This window comes from Muntiacus reevesi, chromosome 5, assembly GCF_963930625.1.
Source record: "Muntiacus reevesi chromosome 5, mMunRee1.1, whole genome shotgun sequence".
In the NCBI taxonomy this organism is placed as follows: Eukaryota; Metazoa; Chordata; class Mammalia; order Artiodactyla; family Cervidae; genus Muntiacus; species Muntiacus reevesi.
The window spans coordinates 71184185-71203570 of record NC_089253.1 but is presented as its reverse complement, the minus strand read 5'-3'; the positions used below and the strand labels follow the sequence as shown (position 1 = coordinate 71203570).

The 19386-nt window shown below is 47.9% G+C and overlaps 1 protein-coding gene and 1 non-coding gene across 2 annotated transcripts; both read right to left on the bottom strand.

Annotated features, from left to right (window-relative positions):
* Positions 1–1577: 1577 nt before the first annotated feature.
* TRNAW-CCA (transfer RNA tryptophan (anticodon CCA)) lies at positions 1578–1650 on the bottom strand. The gene has a single exon. It is a non-coding gene; the product is annotated as a tRNA-Trp (tRNA).
* Positions 1651–6329: 4679 nt separating this feature from the next.
* On the bottom strand, positions 6330–18586 carry C5H1orf115 (chromosome 5 C1orf115 homolog). Its single transcript, XM_065938353.1, has 2 exons — positions 18157–18586; positions 6330–8805 (listed from the first exon to the last, which is right to left on the bottom strand). The coding sequence occupies exons 1-2, from the start codon at positions 18451–18453 to the stop codon at positions 8686–8688; spliced, it is 417 nt and encodes a 138-aa protein (XP_065794425.1). The 5' UTR covers positions 18454–18586; the 3' UTR covers positions 6330–8685.
* Positions 18587–19386: the final 800 nt, after the last annotated feature.

Genomic DNA, 19386 nt, shown 5'->3' with positions numbered 1-19386 from the left:
TAAACCTGCATCTCCCGTGTGTCCTGCATTGGCAGGATTCTTTACCACTAGTGCCACCTGTTTAGGGGCACAGACTTGCAACTAGTAGATAACTAAGTCCTGGAGATCTAATGCACAGTCTAGTGAATATAGACAGCAACATTGTACTGTTAAAAAAATATATATTGTACTGTAGTGATCCAACTTAGAGACTAAGTCTTAATTGCTCCCAACACACACACACACTTGCACACACACACACACAAAGATAATTATGTGACAGGTGACAGAGATGCTAACTATGGCTGCAATGGCAATCATACTCCAGTATATAAATGTATCACACCAACACAGGGTACACCATAAATTTACACAATATATCAGGTATATTTCAATCAAAAATATATTTTGAACAAATGAATGAACATAAGCAAAGAGACTCCTTGGATGATTTAACAAAAGTGTGTATTTGCTCCCCCCCCTTCCTCACGGTTTATAAGACCTAGACAGTAGTTCCCCTGCAGCTATATGGTGGGAGGGAAGTGTCTCCAACCCTCCCGCACCCTCCTAAGCTTTCCCACTGATGTTCAGGCTCCCTGTTTGTCTTCTGAACACTCTGTGCCCCGGGGGATTGTCAGAACTTCTGGATCCCCCTGTTACAGATGAGGCCAGTCTGGGTGTTTGGAAACAAGGCCACTGGCAAACCAAATTGAAAAAAAAAAAACCATTCAGGGTGAAAGTCCAGAGTCCTTCCTCATGGCTGGAAGAGACTAGAAACTGTAAACAGACCCTTTCCTGTCCTTGTCCGTCCTCTGCACCCCGTGACCCTGTCCCTCCTGCTGCTCTTGCACTCACAGCCCCACCCCAGCCCAGCTCTCCTGCAGCCTGGGCTTGTTTTCCAGCAAAGGGAAAGTTGGGGCTCTCATGTGATCTGCAGGGAAGCCACTCAAAGCCACTGGAAGCCACTCAAAGTAGATAAAGGATATATTTCGGGGCAATAGAGAAAAACATTAAGGGAGAATGGGGCGGCAGCCTGTCTCCCCTCCCCTACCCATCCACGCTGCCGGGTTTCCTCCACTGTAGTCTTCCCCCAGCCTCCTCCATCTCTCAGGCCTTCTTTTCCTTCCCTCCCACAGCTCAGGACACGTGGAGAGCTGAGCTGAGGAACTTGCCCAGGGCCACAGGGCTGGAGGATGCTAGCACTGTTCCTGTCCTACAGGGGGCTTCCTGCTACCCTTGGGGCTTTGGCCCGCGGCCCAGGGACCCAGGGACAAAGAAGGGAGGACTGGGTCAATGGATGCACAGTTACCAGTCAATGGGAATAGTAGCTGTGGCTGCAGAAATCATGGCAAGCAAATATGGCAAAATAAATTCAACCGCACTGACTTGGGCTCACAGATCCCTCCTTGTCCGCACTCTATGCCTTGACCATGGCAGAGAGGCAACTCAGCAAACACACCATCTTGAGAATCCAGTGTGATGGGAGGGTAAGCACCTCAAGGTGGTTTTCTTTTTAATATCTGTTTATTAATTTGGCTGTGCTGGGTCTTAGTCATGGCATGTAGGATTTTTAGCTGCAGCGTGGGAACTCAATCTAGTTCCCTGACCAGGAATCGAACCTGGGCCTCCTGCATTGGAAGCTCAGAGTCTTAGCCACTGGACCACCAGGGAAAGTCTCCCTCATGGTTTTTTTTTTTTGGGGGGGGGGAGGGTTTTTAACTACTTGGATCCATAATGTTGGAACCAGGAATGCACATTGGATGTAATTCCATTTAAAGCATTGCTCTTCCTCATGGTTTCTGGTGGTAACAGGAGCCTGAGAGGAAAGGAAAAGAGAGGCTGCTGAAACTGGCAAAAAAAAGGGAAGCTGTGGGTCCTGGTTTTAGAGCAGAATTCCCTACCTTCTCTGAGCTTCAGCTTCATTATCCATAAAACTCAGATAATAACAATAATAGCTATCATGTTGGTTTTGCTAATGAGAAGGAGATGAAATGGAGAATTAAAGGGATGTCATGAAGCCATGGGCTTCTTGGGTGGCTCAGTGGTAAAGAATCCACCTGTCAATGCAGGAGGCGCATTTTCAATCCCTGGGTTGGGAAGATCCCCTGGAGGAGGAAATGGCAACCCACTCCAGTTTTCTTGCCTGGAGAATCCCCACGGACAGAGGAGCCTGGTGGGCTACAGTTCTTGGAGTCACAGAGTTGGACGTGAATTGGTGACTAAACAATAATAACATGAAACCACCCAGCACAATACCTTATTGACTGAAAGAAAAATGCAAAAAGCAGAAGTTATGAGTTAAGTTTTATTCATGGATCTTACTGAGGACTATGACCCAGGAGACAGCTTTTCAGGAAGCACTGAGGAACTGCTCTGAAGAAGTGTATGGTCACGCCACTCAAGAGGGCTGTTCTCACGCTCTCTGTACATCGCCCCCCCGCCACCCCACCTTCTGCTGGACCAGGGCCTGCTTCACCTACAGCCTACTCGCATGACTGAGCTTCCTACATACTTGTCTCAGGCCCCAGCTAATGATTGTTCCCAATCGCTTATGAAAGGGGCAGTGAAGGGCATGCCCCCTTGCAGATTTCCCTGGTAACCATGGTGCCATCCTGACCTAACTCCTCCTGTAACTGCTAACCTCCCTCTGCCCATGAGAGCAAAGGGTGTCATGGCAGGACCTTGCTTCAGACATTCCCCCAGCCTTCAAACCATTGACGTCTCTGTCACTGACTCTGGGCTCAGTCTTTGATCTCAGGGCAGCCCACCAAGAGGTCAGGGAGGTGGCAGGAACATTATACTGGGTTTCTTTGCTATCTGGAGTGATCCCATACCACAAGTGAGCTAACCACTTGGAGATAAAGTATAAACCTTGGAACTCCTCATTCTCCTGTCGCTATTGATGTACATAATTAAAATTCCAAGTTAAAAGACACAAATGTATGTTCTTTTCTTTTTGCTGGGGAAAACATGCAATCAAGCATAAAAATATGATTGATAATCACAAAGATCAGATGTTTCAAGTTAATGGTTTTAGTGGTTTTCTATGCATGAGAAGATGGGAGAATCTTAGGTCATTGAAATTTTTCCTTAGATATGCATGTTAACTGTTGAAGCCAGTATATCTAAGCATGGGATGCTTCCTGCTTTTCTCCATCCTGAACTCCCCTTGGGGGCAGTGCACTATAGGTGGGCATCTGCAGTGGCTGATGGCTTGATCCTTGCAGGACTGGAATGACAGGCGACATTTTTTCTTTACAGCCTAGTATCTAGTACGTGCTTGCTGCATCTTGGTTCCCCTCTCTGATCCTACTGACAACAAAGCCATGACCCGGGGAGTAGGTAGCACGGAGTCCAACCACAGGAGCAGGTCACTGACTTACTGAAATGAAAACGAAGAAAGATAGATTCAAGTCTGATTTTGTTTGGAAAAACAATGGTGGTGACGAAAAGTGCATAAATCATCTATGCCCTTTTCTCTTCAATGTCAAAGACCTCAAAATACACAAACCATCGCCCACAATATAAAATGTCTCTGCTTCCTAGCTCCTTGCCTGTGGGTGTGATAATCCCTAACTTGTGCATGCTTGCTCAGTTGCTAGGTCATGTCTGACTCTTTTGTGACTCCAGAGACTGTAGCCTGCCAAGTTCCTCTGTCATGGAATTTTCATGGCAAGAATACTGCAGCAGACTGCCATTTCCTACTCCAGGGGATCTTTTCGACCTGGGGATCAAACCCACATCTCCTGTGTCTCCTGCATTGGCAGGCAGATTCTTTACCACTGAGCCACCTGGAAAGCCAAATACCTAACTCAAGACTCTTTAAATGATTAATGAAGTTGAACAAGTAAAGGGTTTTTCTGATGGATGGGACTCTCTGGGGAAAGGAGGGAAGGAAAAGAAAGGTTATATCACCATGTTCTACTTTTGCAGCAATTCTAAACATCTTCCATAGGAACCCAAACAAAAACGATACAAGTGATCACCCCTTCACTTACAGTGAGGAAAGCTAGTCTGCATGGAAGAGGTTCACTCTGGAATTACAGGGCAAGCAAGAGAAGAAAGCGTGCCCTCTCAGCTCTGTGTCCGTCAGCACGTTTGCCCTGATTGTTCTGTCTGCTTTGAACCAGATACATTTATTTAGAGCCTTGTCAACAGATGCTGCAGGAGGAATCACCTGAGAAACACCTTTAAAAAAAAAGCAAAGCCAGTGCTTGAAGGCGCTGTTTCTGGTCCTAATGCCTGACTCCAGATGGAGCTGCAGGGTGCAGGGCCCCAGGCACCCCTGGGGTGTTTGTCAAGCGAGCTCTGCTTTTACCTCCAGGCCTCTTCCCTCGGCCTGCGCTCCTGTGTGGCTTGTGTGCCCGCTGGGTTCCAGCACGGCACAGTCTAGAAATTCTGAAGAGACCTTCTTTCTCTTTGGCTATGATGGAGTGGGTTGGCTTGAAAACAACTTTGCTTCTTAAAAACAATATCCCATATATTATTTTTTTGTAGTTTGCTTTTATTTTTTAAATTTATTTTTAATTGGAGGATAATTGATGTACAATATTGTCTTGCTTACCGCAGTGTGAATCAACCATGATATACAGATGTCCCTTACCTCTTGAACCTCCCCCCACCACCTCCCACCCCATCCCTCCCCTTTAGGTTGTCACAGAGCACTGGACTGATCTCCCTATGTTATACAGTGACTTCCCATTAGCTATCTATTTTACACGTGATAATGTATATGTTTCAATGCTACTGTCTCAATTCGATCCACCCTCTCCTTCCCCTGCTGTGTCCAAAGTCCATTCTCTATATCCAAGTCTCTATTCTTGCCCAGTAAATAGGTTTATCAGCACCATTTTTCCAGATTCCATACATAAGCGTTAATACACAAAATTTGTTTTTCTCTTTCTGACTTCACTCTGTATAACAGGCTCTAGGTTCATCGACCTCATTAGAACTGACTCAGATGTGTTCCTTTTTATGTCTGAATAATACTCCATTGTATATATGTACCGCAACTTTGTCTGTTCATCTGTTGATGGACATCTAGGTTGCTTTCATGCCCTAGCTATTGTAAACAGTGCTGCTCGAACCTTAGGAGACATATGTGTTTTTCAATTATGATTTTCTCAAGCTATATGCCCAGTAGTGGGATTTTTGGGCCATGCATTATTACTTTTTCCCCATTTCCACTGTGAGTGGTCAGGGAGTTTGAGCTTTTCTTATTCAGGAACCACCTAGGCTTTTGGAAAAATCACGGAGCCTCTCAAATGCAGCCTGTACAAGGACGCTGAGAGCATTTTCTTTTAACTGTGTATAATTTGTATTCGGCTTCCCCAGTGTCTCAGTGGTAAGGAATCTACCTGCAATGCAGGAGCTGCAGGAGACACTGGTTTGACTCCCTGGGTTGGGAAGACCCCCTGGAGGAGGGCATGGCTTTATAAAATAAGTTTACAGGAACATCTATAACAATTTCACAACATTTTGGGGGATGCTGGCATCACAAAGTTAAATTCGGTTCATCTCTGCTCTTGCAGGGGGGTAGGGGAGGCATGACAGGTGCAAAACCTGTCACAGTGACTGCCTGCATCTAAAATTGCATTGATGGCTTCCCAGCCCCACAACCACCTTCTGCTGAGGGCACTGCATGCCCAGGAGGAATACTGGTGGATGCACAGGGAGGTGTGAGTTCAAGTCCTGCTTCGGGGCGCTTCTTGCTCATAGACACCAGTGGGAGCTTCTCTGACAAAGCCCAGGTGCTGGGCAGGGGGCCGGTACGGGTGAGTCCAAGGCAACGGAAGACCTCGGGGATCTGGCTTCTGCTTTGTCCTAAGCCTCAAGGTGGGTTGACACGAATGGCCCCTACCCTGCCTGGATGGGTAATGACAGCTCGTCCAGATTCTCCAGTAGGGCTGAGTGTTCATGCTTCCTGGGCTCATCAAGCACTGGCACCTGACTGACCCCAGGTCCCATCTTGGAGCCCACTGGCCCATGCCACCCGCAGCTGTCCCTGGCGCCAGCATCTTCCAGTTCAGCCAGAGCAGTGGCTGCCTCAGAGTCTTCTAGACTGTGGTAGAAAATGCAGATTCCTGGCCCCACTCTAGACTCCCTAAATCCAAACCGGAGGTTCTGGAAATCTTCATTTTTAACAAATGCATGAGCTGAGGCTCCTACACAGACACCTCTTCTACTGAGCTTCTGGGGAACTCAGCCCCCCTCTCACCTCGTGTCCAGGGAGTCAGGGTCCCTACCCCTCCCCTTGGTCTTGGGGAGAAGTCAAGGGCTCCTGCCACGGGCCCCAGGGAGGTGTCCCTCCCTCTCTGGGGTGGAGGAGAAAAACCTCGCACACAGAAACATTAGACAAATCAGGTCTTTTATTTACAGACTATGACGAGAAAAGCATACAAAAGAAGCCTCTTGGTCAATTAGGTAAAGAGAAAGCTCTAAAACTCAATTTTCAGTAGAATGTGGAGGCTGATATTAAAAAACAAAAAGCTGAAGCGAAAGAAAAGGCAGAAAGGTAGGCTGCAGCATGGGTATCCTGTCTCGGAGGAAATGACAACTCAGCTGAGTGACTGTTGAGAGTGGTTCATCTTCTGCGCACAGACCTTCACAGGGATGCCCTGGGGAGTTTTGACTTTTGAAATGTCTGGGTTAATTCTTAACCAGAATTCCAAAACGTCAGGGCCAAATGTGTTTGGCCCTACTGTGTCTCTAAGTTGGGGCTGGGGTGGGAGGCTCGCCCTTGGATGGGCCTTGGCCGCTCTCGTCCCTCCCAGGTCACACTCGAGGTCCCCCGAGAAACTCAACAGGGTTCTCTGGGACAAGTCAGCAGCGCTGGGCCACCAGGAAGGCGTGCTCCCAACCCACACAGGCTCCTTCCCCCCACCCGCCTTTCCTGTGATCAGCAGTCCTGACTCTCTTTCCCACTAAACGAAGCTGTGCTTTTCTTTCCACTGATGTCTCCTTCTCCTTGACTCCCAGTGTGGCCAGGCACGCTATAATTATCTTACATGTGTGAAAATGTGCCATTGGCGCTTACACAGGGCCATTTCTAGTCTCTTCTCTGCACAAATACGAATGATGCAGGAATTAGGTCCCAGCTCACCTTCAATGATGAGCCTCCAGGACGTGAAGCAGAATCTAGCTTCACAGCTACAACGCTCTCCCCTCCACTCATTCCTCTTTCTGTCCATCTGTCTGTCTGTCTTCCGACCTTCTCCACTTCCTGGTGCCACCTGGCTGGGTTTGACGGGTGAAGCGTGGGCACTGAGCCTTCATTCCCCGGGAAAACTTCACGGGGCAACAAGTAGGTGTCGTCACCAAGCCTACAGACTGGTTCGTAATAACTATTTCAAACTGGAAATTATTATTCTGGAAACCAGGTCTGAACAGGGGCCTGTGGTGGGGGTTGGCAGGGGGCACCTCCCTATCCGATGACTCAGTAGCAGTCCACAGATCATCCTCCAGGTCGAGGACTCACCCACCTCAACTTTTTGAATCCAGCTGAGATGATGTCAAATTGGGCAACACAGGAGAGGAAAAGGCTACTCCAAGGGCAGCCAATGTGAGCTCACGGGCCTCAGAGGGTCTGGAAGCATCAGCATGGCACCTCTGACCACCTAGCCTCCCCTCGCCCACATCCAGAGCCTAAGACTTTCCAACGCTGATAACCCAGACCTGGTTCCAGTACTTCCACTTCTCTCGTCCAGCATCCTTCTTCTGCTTCCTTCATACCTCCTCCTACTTTCTGGTTCCTTTTCCAAATCATACACTTTCCTTTCTAGCTGTTTCTCTCCCAAGACAGAGCACCCGCTGTCGGTTTGATGCCAAGGATGACGGGGCTGATGGTACCTTGTAGCTGGGTCAGGAAACCCACGACCTCAGCTGGCTATCTGCCTGCAGGCGGGTCTGGCCAGCCCCACATGTGGCCAGGCCAGAATGGGCTGGACTGGGCCCGGCAGTGCTTAGGAGCCCTTCCTCCCTCAAACAACCTGCACTTGAACTTGCTGATCCTCCTTCCCTCATCACCACCTGCACATTCATGTCAGAGAAGGTGAAAGTGACAAGCCTTCATCTACTTGAAACAGTCATGACACAGTGTCAACATGGTTTTCAAAGCATTGGAGCCTTCAAAGAGATTTTTCTTTCTTCCTTCTTCTCAAGCCTGTAATTAAACTTCTGGTGGCAAAGGAGTGCAGAAAAGAGATGGGGGGAATGACTTTAGGAATAAACAGTTCCTTGGGTGCCCTCAGAACCGAGGCAGCCGGGGGCTGGGAGCTCTGTATGCCTGAGAACTTTCCAGAATCGAGCAAATTGGCTCACTCCAAATCAAAATCTCCCACCCCCCACCCCACCCCTAATCACCACTCTGCTGCCCACCCAGAGCACTTGCCAAGTATTTGCCTCTCAGCCACCCCCTGCCATCTTTCATGGGCAGCTCTGGTTTTAGCAAACTCTTGCTAATCCCAAACCTGACCTCAGCCTAATTCTCAGCAGGATTGTCCACCAGGGCCACCTGTGTCCGAGAGATGTGGAAGCTCAGCAGATGGATGGGGATGACTCATCCATAACATTCATCCGATTCAACCAAGACAGTTTTTTCTCTTCTGAGTATTTTGTGGGTTCAAGTCTGAAATGCTCCTGGGTTCGCACTGTTCCCAGAACAGAGGCTTCCGATTATTTTTGCGGGGTCCGCCCAGGCAGCTCCCACTAGCGGACGAACGACACCACGCTGGTGGCCACGCCGAACGGGGCGGAGTAGGCAGCGGCAAATCCCTGCAGGCCAATCACGATGTAGCGGCATCCTTTGGTGATAAACTTCCCAACGTTCTATTTTTAGGAACAGAGGAGAAAAGCAAAGGGTGAGATGAGGCAACTTTGTAATCTTTCATGCACAATGGTGCCATACATTCAGTCATCTTGCCTCACTTTCCCAGGGCAAAGGAGCAAGTCAGCAATTTCCCACCTCTCTGCCACCCCACATGGAACCCCATCAGAACACACATTAGCACCTTGTCAAGGGCTTTCCAGCCCCACAAGTTTCCAGATAATTCAAAGATCTTCTTGGAGACAGCCGTGAAGCTGCTAGTTCTAGAACCAAACCAGGGGACTTCCCTGGTGGTCCAGTGGCTGAGACTCCACCCTCCCAATGCTGGAGGCCTGGGTTCAATCCCTGGGCAGGGAACTAGATCCCACACGTCACAACAAAGACCTGGCACAGCCAAATAAATATTTTTAAAAATTTAAACCAAACCAATAGTGTTGTATTATTCAAAACAAAGCCCACTCTCCTCTGTCCAAGTGAAGTCACTGGATCGGAGGAGGGCTGGGTCAAGTTTTCCTTCATTCATCTGACCTGAAAGCCCACCCAGTCCTCCCTCTAACACCAGGACACGCCCCATCTGACCCACATTTTAGGTCTCTAAAGTCTCCCACAGCTCTGTCATTGTTGCGCCCGTGGTTTGGAGTTCCTGATACAATTCTACACTCTTTAAAGGTAAGGACTGGGCCTTACTTTCTTGGCATCCATTCTTCATCCTCCTTGTCTTCAAGGCTTGGTGCTGGTCAGAGGGCATCCCAGGGATTCAAGTGGAGTTGCAAGAGAGAAATGAAGACCACCACCACCAACTAACACTGATTGTGCTGTTGCCCCTCCCCGCTTCTCCCGCCACCCCCAACTTTTGTCTCCATGACAACAGCATGGAGACCTGGTAGGTGACCTGGACATCATCACACATCTTGTCTCTCCGTCCTCAGTGTTTCCAGCTCCAATGACCACTTAAAATCCCTGATCACAACTGCAAGCCTCACTTTGACACCAACACTGCCTGACCAGCCTGGTCTGTCGGTCCAGTAGGCTGACTGTCCCTCTCTCCCAGGTAGGATTTCTTACCGCTTCCTTTCTCCACAAGCCCCCAGTGCACACGAACACACACTGTATCCATACCCTCATTAGATGACCCCACTTTCTCTCTCACTGAAAGGCTCAGAAGTCATTGGGGAACCCAGTCATCCTCTACCACTGTCTACACCTGCCCTGACTTCTCCTCCCGCCTTGCTGTGTCCCAGTGGGAAAAAGTACCCCTGAGGCCATTCCCTTGACACTTGCTGCTGGCACGCTCTTCCCCGTGCCCTCAGCTTTCCCTTCTCCAACATCATCACCCTCTTCCTCCCCACTGGATCATCCCCCTTAGCTTACACACATTCTCAGCTGTCCCCTTGACTCCACGGCCTTCTCTAAGTCCTGCCCGGGTCACGCCAAACCAATGGAAAGAGTCATCTGCACATACTGCCTCCATGTGCCCCCCTCTTTTTCCTTCCTCCTCTACTCTGACCCATCCAGGACGGCTTGGTCATCGCCATCCGCCACTGCCATGTGGCCTGAGCCAATGAGTACCTTTCTGTCTTCCCCCTGACTTTTGCCCGCTTTGGATCCTTCATGAAACAGTCATTGTGATTTTTCCCTTACCTCACATGAAGCCCTTCTTCAGCTCTCTTTTCTATTTAAAAAAAGTTTTTAAATTGAAGTATAGTTGATTTACAATGTTTCAGATATCCAGCAGAGTGATTCAGTTCTATATATAAATAGATATATGTGTGTGCCCTGCTTAGTAACTCAGTTGTGTCCAACTCTTTGCGACCCTCTGGACTGTAGCTGGTCAGGCTCCTCTGTCCATGGGGATTGTCCAGGCCATATATATATATATATATATATATACACACATATGTATACATATATACATATATATGTATACATAAAACAGAATCATTTGCTGTATGTCTGAAACACTGTAAAAAGGATATATATATATATATCCATCTATATAGATAGATATAGTCTTTGTCAGATTTTTTTCCATTATAGGTCATTATAAGATATTGAATATGGTTCCCTGTGTTATAGGGTAGGTTATTGTTGTTTATCTATTTTATGTACAGTACTGTATATGCTAATTCAAAATTTCTAACTTATCCCTCCTCCCCCCTTGGTAACCATAAGCTTGTTTTCTATGCCTGTGAATTTATTTCTGTTTTGTAAATAAGTTCATTTGTTATCTTTTTTTTTTTTAGTTTCCACATACGAACGTGAAAGTGAAAGTCACCATGTCTTGTCCGACTCTTTGCAACCCCATGGACTATAGTCCATGGAATTCTCCAGGCCAGAATACTGGAGTGGGCAGCCTTTCCCTTCTCCAGGGGATCTTCCCAACCCAGGGATCGAACCCAGGTCTCCTGAATTGCAAGCAGATTCTTTACCAGCTGAGCCACAAGGGAAGCCCCACATATAAGTGGCATCATATGATATTTGTCTCTGACTTATTTCACTTAGTATGATAATCTCTAGGTCCACATGTGTTGCTGCAAATGGCATTAGTTTGTTCTTTTTTTTATGGCCCTCCTCAGGTTTCTTCACGGGATTATTCTTTCAGCCAAACTTTAAAAATGTTTTTCTTCAGTACTGTTCCTTATCTTTTATTTTAAAACATGTTTTGGCCTAGAATTTCTCCACAGGTGGTGTCATCCATTTCCAATGACTTTGAGTATTTCCTGTATGCTGATAAATTCCAAATTTATATCTTTGGCTCCTACTCAAATATTTACCTCTCTATTTGAGGTCTCTACTTTTTGAGGCCTCCTGATTCCTCTGGCAAACACTCTTCCTTGCTGCAACAAATAGGCAAATCTAACTTGGACTAGCGACACATATGTTCCTAGAGGCCTTGGGTTATTAGGCTTCAACAAGAAGGAAGCACCAAGGAGTTAAGTTTATTTGTGATTGTACAGCTGGTAAAAGGCAGAGCTGAACTTCAATCCCAAAGAAATCTCATCTCAGGGTCTGTGTCCTTCACCCCCACATACACTTCCCTTCTTTCAGGAAGACAGATGTAACCTTGCAGTTGCTTGTAACCTGGGCTTAAAGTCCACCCCACCATTTACTTAACCTTCCTTGGCCTCAGTGTCTTCACCTATAAAATGGGAATACTTGGTAACCACCTCACTGGGTAAAGAAGATTAAATGGGTTTATGCAAGGAAAGTATTTAGAACAGTTGTTGCTTAGTTGCTAAGCTGTGTCTGACTCTCTTGAGACCCTCATGGACTGCAGCCCACCAGGCTCCTCTGTTCATGCGATTTCCCAGACAAGAATACTGAAGTGGGTAGCCATTTCCTCCTCCAGCAGATTTTCCCAACCCAGGGATTGAATCCTTGTCTTTTGCATTGGCAGGTGGGTTCTTTACGTGCGAAGCCCACTAGAACAGTGCCTGGCACCAAATCAGGCAGGACAAACGCCCCCAAAGTTCAGCTAGTTTTATTGGAAAATAACGTCTGCCTCTTTTTACTTTATAGTAGTTTAGGTTTGTGGTAGTAATTTTAAAATCTAAGATATTTCATTCTCTGTTCAGAGAAGTTTCTTAAGACTGTACTTTCCTATGATTTCTGGCTTATTTTGGCTTTCATTGGCCTCGGGATAACAGAAAGAGGTCCTGCTCAATGCTGTATGCCCAGCACCCAGAAAGGGCCTGGGTATTTCCTTTGGTTGCTCTCAGGCCAAAGGAGGAGTTCTGGGAGATGAAGGTAATTTTCATGGCTTCTTTAGACACTGATTCCTGGGACACTGTGTCATCAACTTCTCAATGGGACATTAGGGTATATGTCAGGGGTAGCGAGGTGATGCTGCTAAAAGATACATCTCTACAAATGTGTGATAAGATTCAGTGGGAGAATTTTACTTACCTGTTTGAAATAACAACAAAAATTGTCCTCTGAGTCTAACAGTCCAGAGCACCCTTTAGAAGCAAAGCCTCTAGAATCATGGATGGCCTGCATTAAACTTGACATTGTGGGTATTTGTACATCCACTTCCTTCTGCCTACTATTTTTAAAAAACTGCTTGTCACTTCATCTTTGCCAATGAGAAAAAGATGTTACTAAAATAGCTCATTAGCTAAAACATAGTCAAAACACAGAACTTGAGAAATGTGATGCATAGAAATGCAAAATATTACCATGGACCAATTCAGTGTCACTGGAGGGAGCAGATTTTGCAATCTTTGGTCCAAGTAGAGTTTTTTTAAACCAAATGATCTTTCAGAAGGGCAGAGGTGCCTGGGGGAATCACAGAACAGTGTGGAGGGTTGGATAATGCCTTCTTCCCAAGATGCCCGAGTCTTCATCCCCAGAATCTGTGTATAGGCCACCTCATTTGGCAAAAGAGACTTTGCAGACGTCAATTAATGAAGGATCTTGAATTGGAGGGACTACCATGGATTATGGATTATCTGGGGGAGCCAGATCATTATAAGGATTCTTATATCTTTATTAATATAAGGATCCAAATAAGAACATCCAGTCTTATAAAAGTGATTCTGGAGGACTCAGAGAGATGGTACTGTAGTAACAGAAGCAGAAGGACAGAGAGAAAGAGATCTGCAGATGCCGTGCCAGTGGCCTTGAATGTGGAGCGGGGTGGCGGGGAGGGGGCACACCTCTAGACACGGAAAAGAACAAAGAAACGGTTTTCCCCTGGAGCCTCCTGAAGGAATCAGCCTGCCGACGGTAGCTCAGAAAGGCCGATTTTGGACTTCTGGTCTCCAGGACTGTAGGAGAGCAAGTTTGTGTCGTTTTTTGTGTGTGTGTGTGTGTTGTCTTAAATCACTGTATTTGTGGTAATCTGTTACGGGGAATCTAACACAGGGAATGTGGCTTTTCTAGGGGTTCCTGGGCATTCAACTAATCCCCAAAGATGTCAGGGATTCCCTGCCACCTCCAGTTTCCAAAAGGAAACCAGTTCTCAACAAAGGTCCTTTTCCCTGGAATATAAAATCCAGCCTTCACATCCCAGGCACAAAGCTGAGGTGGCTTGTCAGCTAAGTGTCAATCGCTCAGTCGTGTCCAACTCTTTGCGATCCCATGGACTGACTGTATGTAGCCGTCAGGCTCCACTGTCCATGGGATTCTCCAGGAAAGAATACTGGAGTGGGTTGCCATCTCCTTCTCCAGGGAGCTGAGTTTTCCCCCCTGAGATACAGCTCATTAAACAAAATCAGAAAAGAACCAGTCGTATGGGGCCTCTCCTCCATCTCTTAGAAAACAGCCAACAACAGTCACAGAACCGTCATCACGTTCCAGGTGCATTCTAAGACCTCTGCGTGGATGAACGCATTCACTCCTTACCACAGCCCAGGTGACAGAAGAGGAAACCAAGGCAGAAGGAGAGCAGGGCCCAAGGTCACACAACCAGCAGGAGTCGGGGCACAGCTTGTAGCTGGCAGTCCAGCTCAAAGGCCCAGGTCCTAAGCCCCTACTTAGACGTGGGGACAAGACCCTCGAGCTCAAGGTCATTCCACACCCTGTGTTTTCCCTCTCCAACTCCCTTCAAGCGGCCCGATTAACAAAATTTGGTAACTTTCTTTACCCAGGCCTCTCCCTGTGGCTCTCAGAGGTGCCTGGGCAAGGTGACCTCCTATTTGAACCTAAGTTTGGGGTTTGGTGCCCTTACCCCCCTCCTGCCTCCATCCTAACTGCTTCCGCACAGGCAGAGGCCAGGGAGGGTCCTGATGCCCAGCTTGGCTTCTCTCAAGCTGTGCGGCCTTGAACAAAGAGCTGAACTTCCTGAAACTCCAGTTTCCTTCACTGCATAATGGGAGTCTGTGGGCTTTCCAAGGTCGTTAAGAAGAGTCAGAGCTATTGCACGTTATGTGTGCCACGGAGCACCGGGCAGACAGTAAGAGCAGAGAAGTACTTTTGACTCCCACACTCAGAAAACGGGCACTTTCCCAGCAACCCAGGCTCCATCTGAATATTCTGTTACTTCGAAATCAACTGGGGCCCCTGACCACCAACAGTCCCAGGCACCCAGCCTTTGGAGCCCAGAGCTTCCTGCCAGAGGCTGGACCCAGAACAGCCCTGGGGTGACCCTACTCGGGGCCACGGGTTAGCAGAGGGTGGGGGTGCCTATCCTAGGACAGTTCACAAAAGTCAAACAGCTTTCTGTACTTAGAAGCAGGGGGGATTCCTTGGTGGTCCAGTGGTTAAGAATCTGCCTTGCAATGCAGGGGACACCGGTTCGATCCCCGGTCCAGGAAGATAACACATACCGCAGAGCAATAAGCCAGTATACCACAACTGCTGAAGCCCAACTGCCTTAGAGCCCATTCTCTGCAACAAGAGAAGTCATTGCAATGAGAAGGCTTCAGACCATGACTAGAGAGCAGCTCCTTCTCGCCAAATCTAGACAGAAGCCTGAGCACAGCAACAAAGAGCCAACACAGCCAAAAATAAAGAAATACTTTTTCTTTTCTTCAAAAAAGAGAAGCAGGAAAGCACCTGGATGAGTGCCTAAAAGATAGAAAGGATCTTTCTTCGCCCTTCCATGGAGCTATCTGCAGGTCACTTCTTACTCCCCTGACCCAAGGGAGATAAAATTTTGCCTGGTGTACCTCCCTACATTTCTAGCTGAGCCTTGGCTAGTCGCATGGATTTTCAACAAAGAGTGGTGGCTCATTTGCACCCTGGGAGTTGAGGGGCAGAAAGGACACATCCACTTCTAACATGACAGCATCCTCACCTGGCTTCCTGGCCTATTGAACCAGTGTGTGACCCTGCAGAGCTGTCACTGCCTCGCTTCTGCTAGCACTCTGCCCTGTACCCCATGCTTTTTCTATCTGGTGGAATTCTTTCTTGGTTTTTTTTTTTTTTTTTTTAGGTGAGGTGAAATTCACATAATGTAAAAGTTGACCATTGTCAAGTGAACAACTCAATGGTATTGAGCACATTCACAACAGTATGCAACCACCACTTCTGTATACTTCTAAATATTTTCATCATCCCCAAAGGCAAACCCATACACATTGAGCAAGCAGTCGCTCTGCATTTCTCTTTCCCTCCAGTCCCTGGCAAGCAACCATCTGCCTTCTGTCTCTCTGGATTTACCTATTCTGGATATTTTATATAAATGGAATCATATACATGATATGTGACCTTGTGTGTCTGGCTGCTTTCAACTAGCACTGTGTTTTATCCATGTTGAAGCATGTACTTGATTCCTTTTTATGGCTGAATAATATTTCACTGTGTATGTGTACTACATGTTGTTTATCCACTTATCAGTTGATCGACATTTTAGTACTTGCCACTCTTCAGCTATTGTGATGTGAACATGTGTACATATATATTGCTTTGAGTACCTATTTTCAGTTCTTTTGGTTATATACCTAGGAGTGGAATTACTCTAAGTATCATTGCATATGGTGCGTGTGTGTGTGCATGAGTGTGTGAGTGCTCAGTTGTGTTCAACTCTTTCTAACTCCATGGACTTATAGCCTGCCAGCCGCCTCTGTCCATGGAATTTTCCAGGCAAGAATACTGGAGCAGGTTGCCATTTCCTCCTCCAGGCGATCTTCCCGACCCAGGGATAGAACCCAAGTCTCCTTCATCTCTTGCATTGGCAGGCAGATTCTTTAGCACAGTGCTACCAATATATATATACTCTTTTTCAGATTCTTTTCCATTATAGGTCATTACAAGATATTGAATATAGTTCCCTGTGCTATATAGTAGGTCCTTGTTGTATATTTATACAATAGCCATATGTTAGTTCTGTGTTTAATTTTTTGAGGAAATGCTAAATTGTTTTCCACAGCAGCTGCCCCATTTTACATTTCCACCAGCAACTCACAAGAAATCAAATTTTCCACATCCTCACCAACACTTGCTAGTTTCTGTTGTTTTTTTTCTAATAATAATCACACTAGTGAATGTGAACTAGAACCTCATCATTAACCTGTGAAGCCCTGACTCATCCTTCTGTGACCAGTTTCCATGTCACCACTAATCTGAGAAACTTGACTTTACAACCTCGTTCCTGAAGATAAAATGCCGAGGCTCTTGCCATGTAGCTCCAGGGCAGTGACCCATAGGCCAGCGTCTCCCGGGAAGACTCGGCTAGGGCGTGACTACCTCATACCCATTTTAGATCTCTAATGCTCAGCACTACGTCTGGCACATCGTTAGAACTCCCAGAGCATCTTCAGCTCAGCCAGCCTCTGAGCTGGGATTCACACATGTATCAGTTCACCAACTGAGGCAAACAATGACTTTTTTGGTGCTCAACTGGGAAAAAAGGAAAAAGGATGATTTATCCTTGAATGACTCTAAGCCTGAAAGTTTCAATTTTATACTTCTTACTAACATATATTTATTAATATATTTTACCACTGCCTGCTTGTTTACTGGTCCTAAAGCTGCTGACACACCTTAAAAGAAGATGACAGAGCTCAGTTGCTAGGTGTGGAGACAGTTTCAGGGATGATAAGAGATTGCCGGAGGACACAGATAACTGGAGGGACAATAATGAGGTGGAGCCCCTGCCCTTTGGCCGAGACAGAGTGAGTTCTCTGATTTTTTTTCTGGGTTGCCCTGTCCAACTCCAGGGGCCAGAGGCAGCAGTATCCTTAAGGGTGTCCAGGCAGAAGAACTTGGGAGCAGCTTTGATCTCTGAGAAAGAAACTGCCGTTGTATCCCATATTCATATTCTCTGTCACCCCCCACCCCCCCACCCATGCAAGTGACAGTATGTTTGCAGAGAAACACACAGGGAGAAAAGAAGGTTCAACGAGTAGAATACTTAGGGACTGTTGCGCTCCGAGGCCCTGGAAATCACCTTGAGAATATTTAGGGGGAATAACGCCAACAATTCTCAGCTAGTGGGATGTCCTTGAGAGGATGTTGCTGGAAAACAGATAAAGTGGGCTGTAACTCCCTGCTTTCCAACTGGGCCATCTTCTACAAGTCACCGAACACGCTAATTCTTCAGTGTTCCCATCTGTAAAACAGGGACACTGATTCCTGTCCTCCCGACTACCCCGGGGAGTGGGAAGACAGCCCTAGGACAAGAACCACCTGGTAATCGACCCTTGAGAACATTATTCACCCGCCAGCATGGGGGAAGCCGGGGAGCCGGGCGTAAGGAAACCTCTCGTTTAGTTCCGATCCCTCTCCGCAGTCACCTTCGCCCCACTGCCCAGTTCACGGAGCCGTTTCGGGGCTCCAGGAGAGAATGGCGATGGTGGGCACGGGAGCGGGGCAGAGAAGCTGAGAGCGTCCGGCTGTAGGGATCGGACTCCGGCTCTCCGTCGGGATGCCCGACCCAGGCAGGGTACTGGGGGCGGCGGAATGCCTACCTTGCCACACTTCTTCAGCTTCTTCCGGTACCTCTTCTTGGGCTTCTCGCTCGGCACCTGCTCCTCCAGCGGCTCGTAGCGCTCTGGGAGGACGGCGAGGTGCACCCTCCGCGCGCCCCGGGACCCCGGGCGCTGGGCGCTCGCCTCGCTCTCCGCCGCCTCCGCCCCGCTCTCCAGGTGCTCCAGGATAGCGGCCGCCTCCTCGTCCCCCTCCGTCCGCCCTCGCCCCCGGGCCAGCGGCCCGCAGCGCGGGAGGCTGCCCGCCGCCTTGCTTCGGAGCCTGGCTCCCACCGTCATAATGCCGCGGGCCCTCCGGCTGAGGTCAGGGCGTAAAGACACCAATCTTTGCTCTCAGCCCGTACCTCCAGCCGAGCCGCCCGCCCCTGCCCAGCGCGACTCGGCCCAGCCCAGCCCAGGCCAGGCCAACCCGGACGGGGCGGGAGGACTTGGAGTCGCAGCGCCCCCTGGCCGTGGGGTCCGGGATGGCCGTGGCTCTACCGGGCCTGGCCTGCGGCTGGTCGCCCCAGCAGCCAGGATCCCAGCCACTGGGTGAGGGATATCTCGAAAGGTCAACGCACAATTAACACGCAAAGCACGTTCAACCGCACTTACAACCAAAGAAGTGAACTCCAACTAGTGAGATCTCCTTTGCCCACGTGCAGACAGGCAGAGATGATGATGATGGTGATGATGATGATGAAAAAAATGATAGTAATGAAGATCGTGGGCTTCCCGGGTAGCTCAGACTGTAGAGTCCGCCTGCAATGCAGGAGACATGGGCTCGATCCCTGGGTCGGGAAGATCCCCTGGAGAAGGAAATGGCAACCCACTCAGTATCCCTGCCTGGGAAATCCCATGGACAGAGGAGCCTGGCGAGCTACAGTTCCATGGGATTGCAAAGAGTCCGACTCAACTGAACGATATTCAGTGCTGGTGAGGATATGGTGAAATGATGGTTATAATACAGTATTCAATGGGATGCAAACTAGAGATAGGCTATTGGAAAGGCAATCAGAAAATATTTATTGAGTTCTGAAAAACAGTTGTAACTTTCCAGGTGTCTATGCTAAGGAAAGATTCAGAAACACAAAGCAGTGAGTGGATGGTGTTCATCACAGTCTGACTCCAGTGAAAAAGGGAGGCAAACCAACAGGAATGGATAAGTTAATTCTGGTGTGGGTATATGACATCATATGAAGTAATCTTTAAAATCACAATTTTCAAGAATAT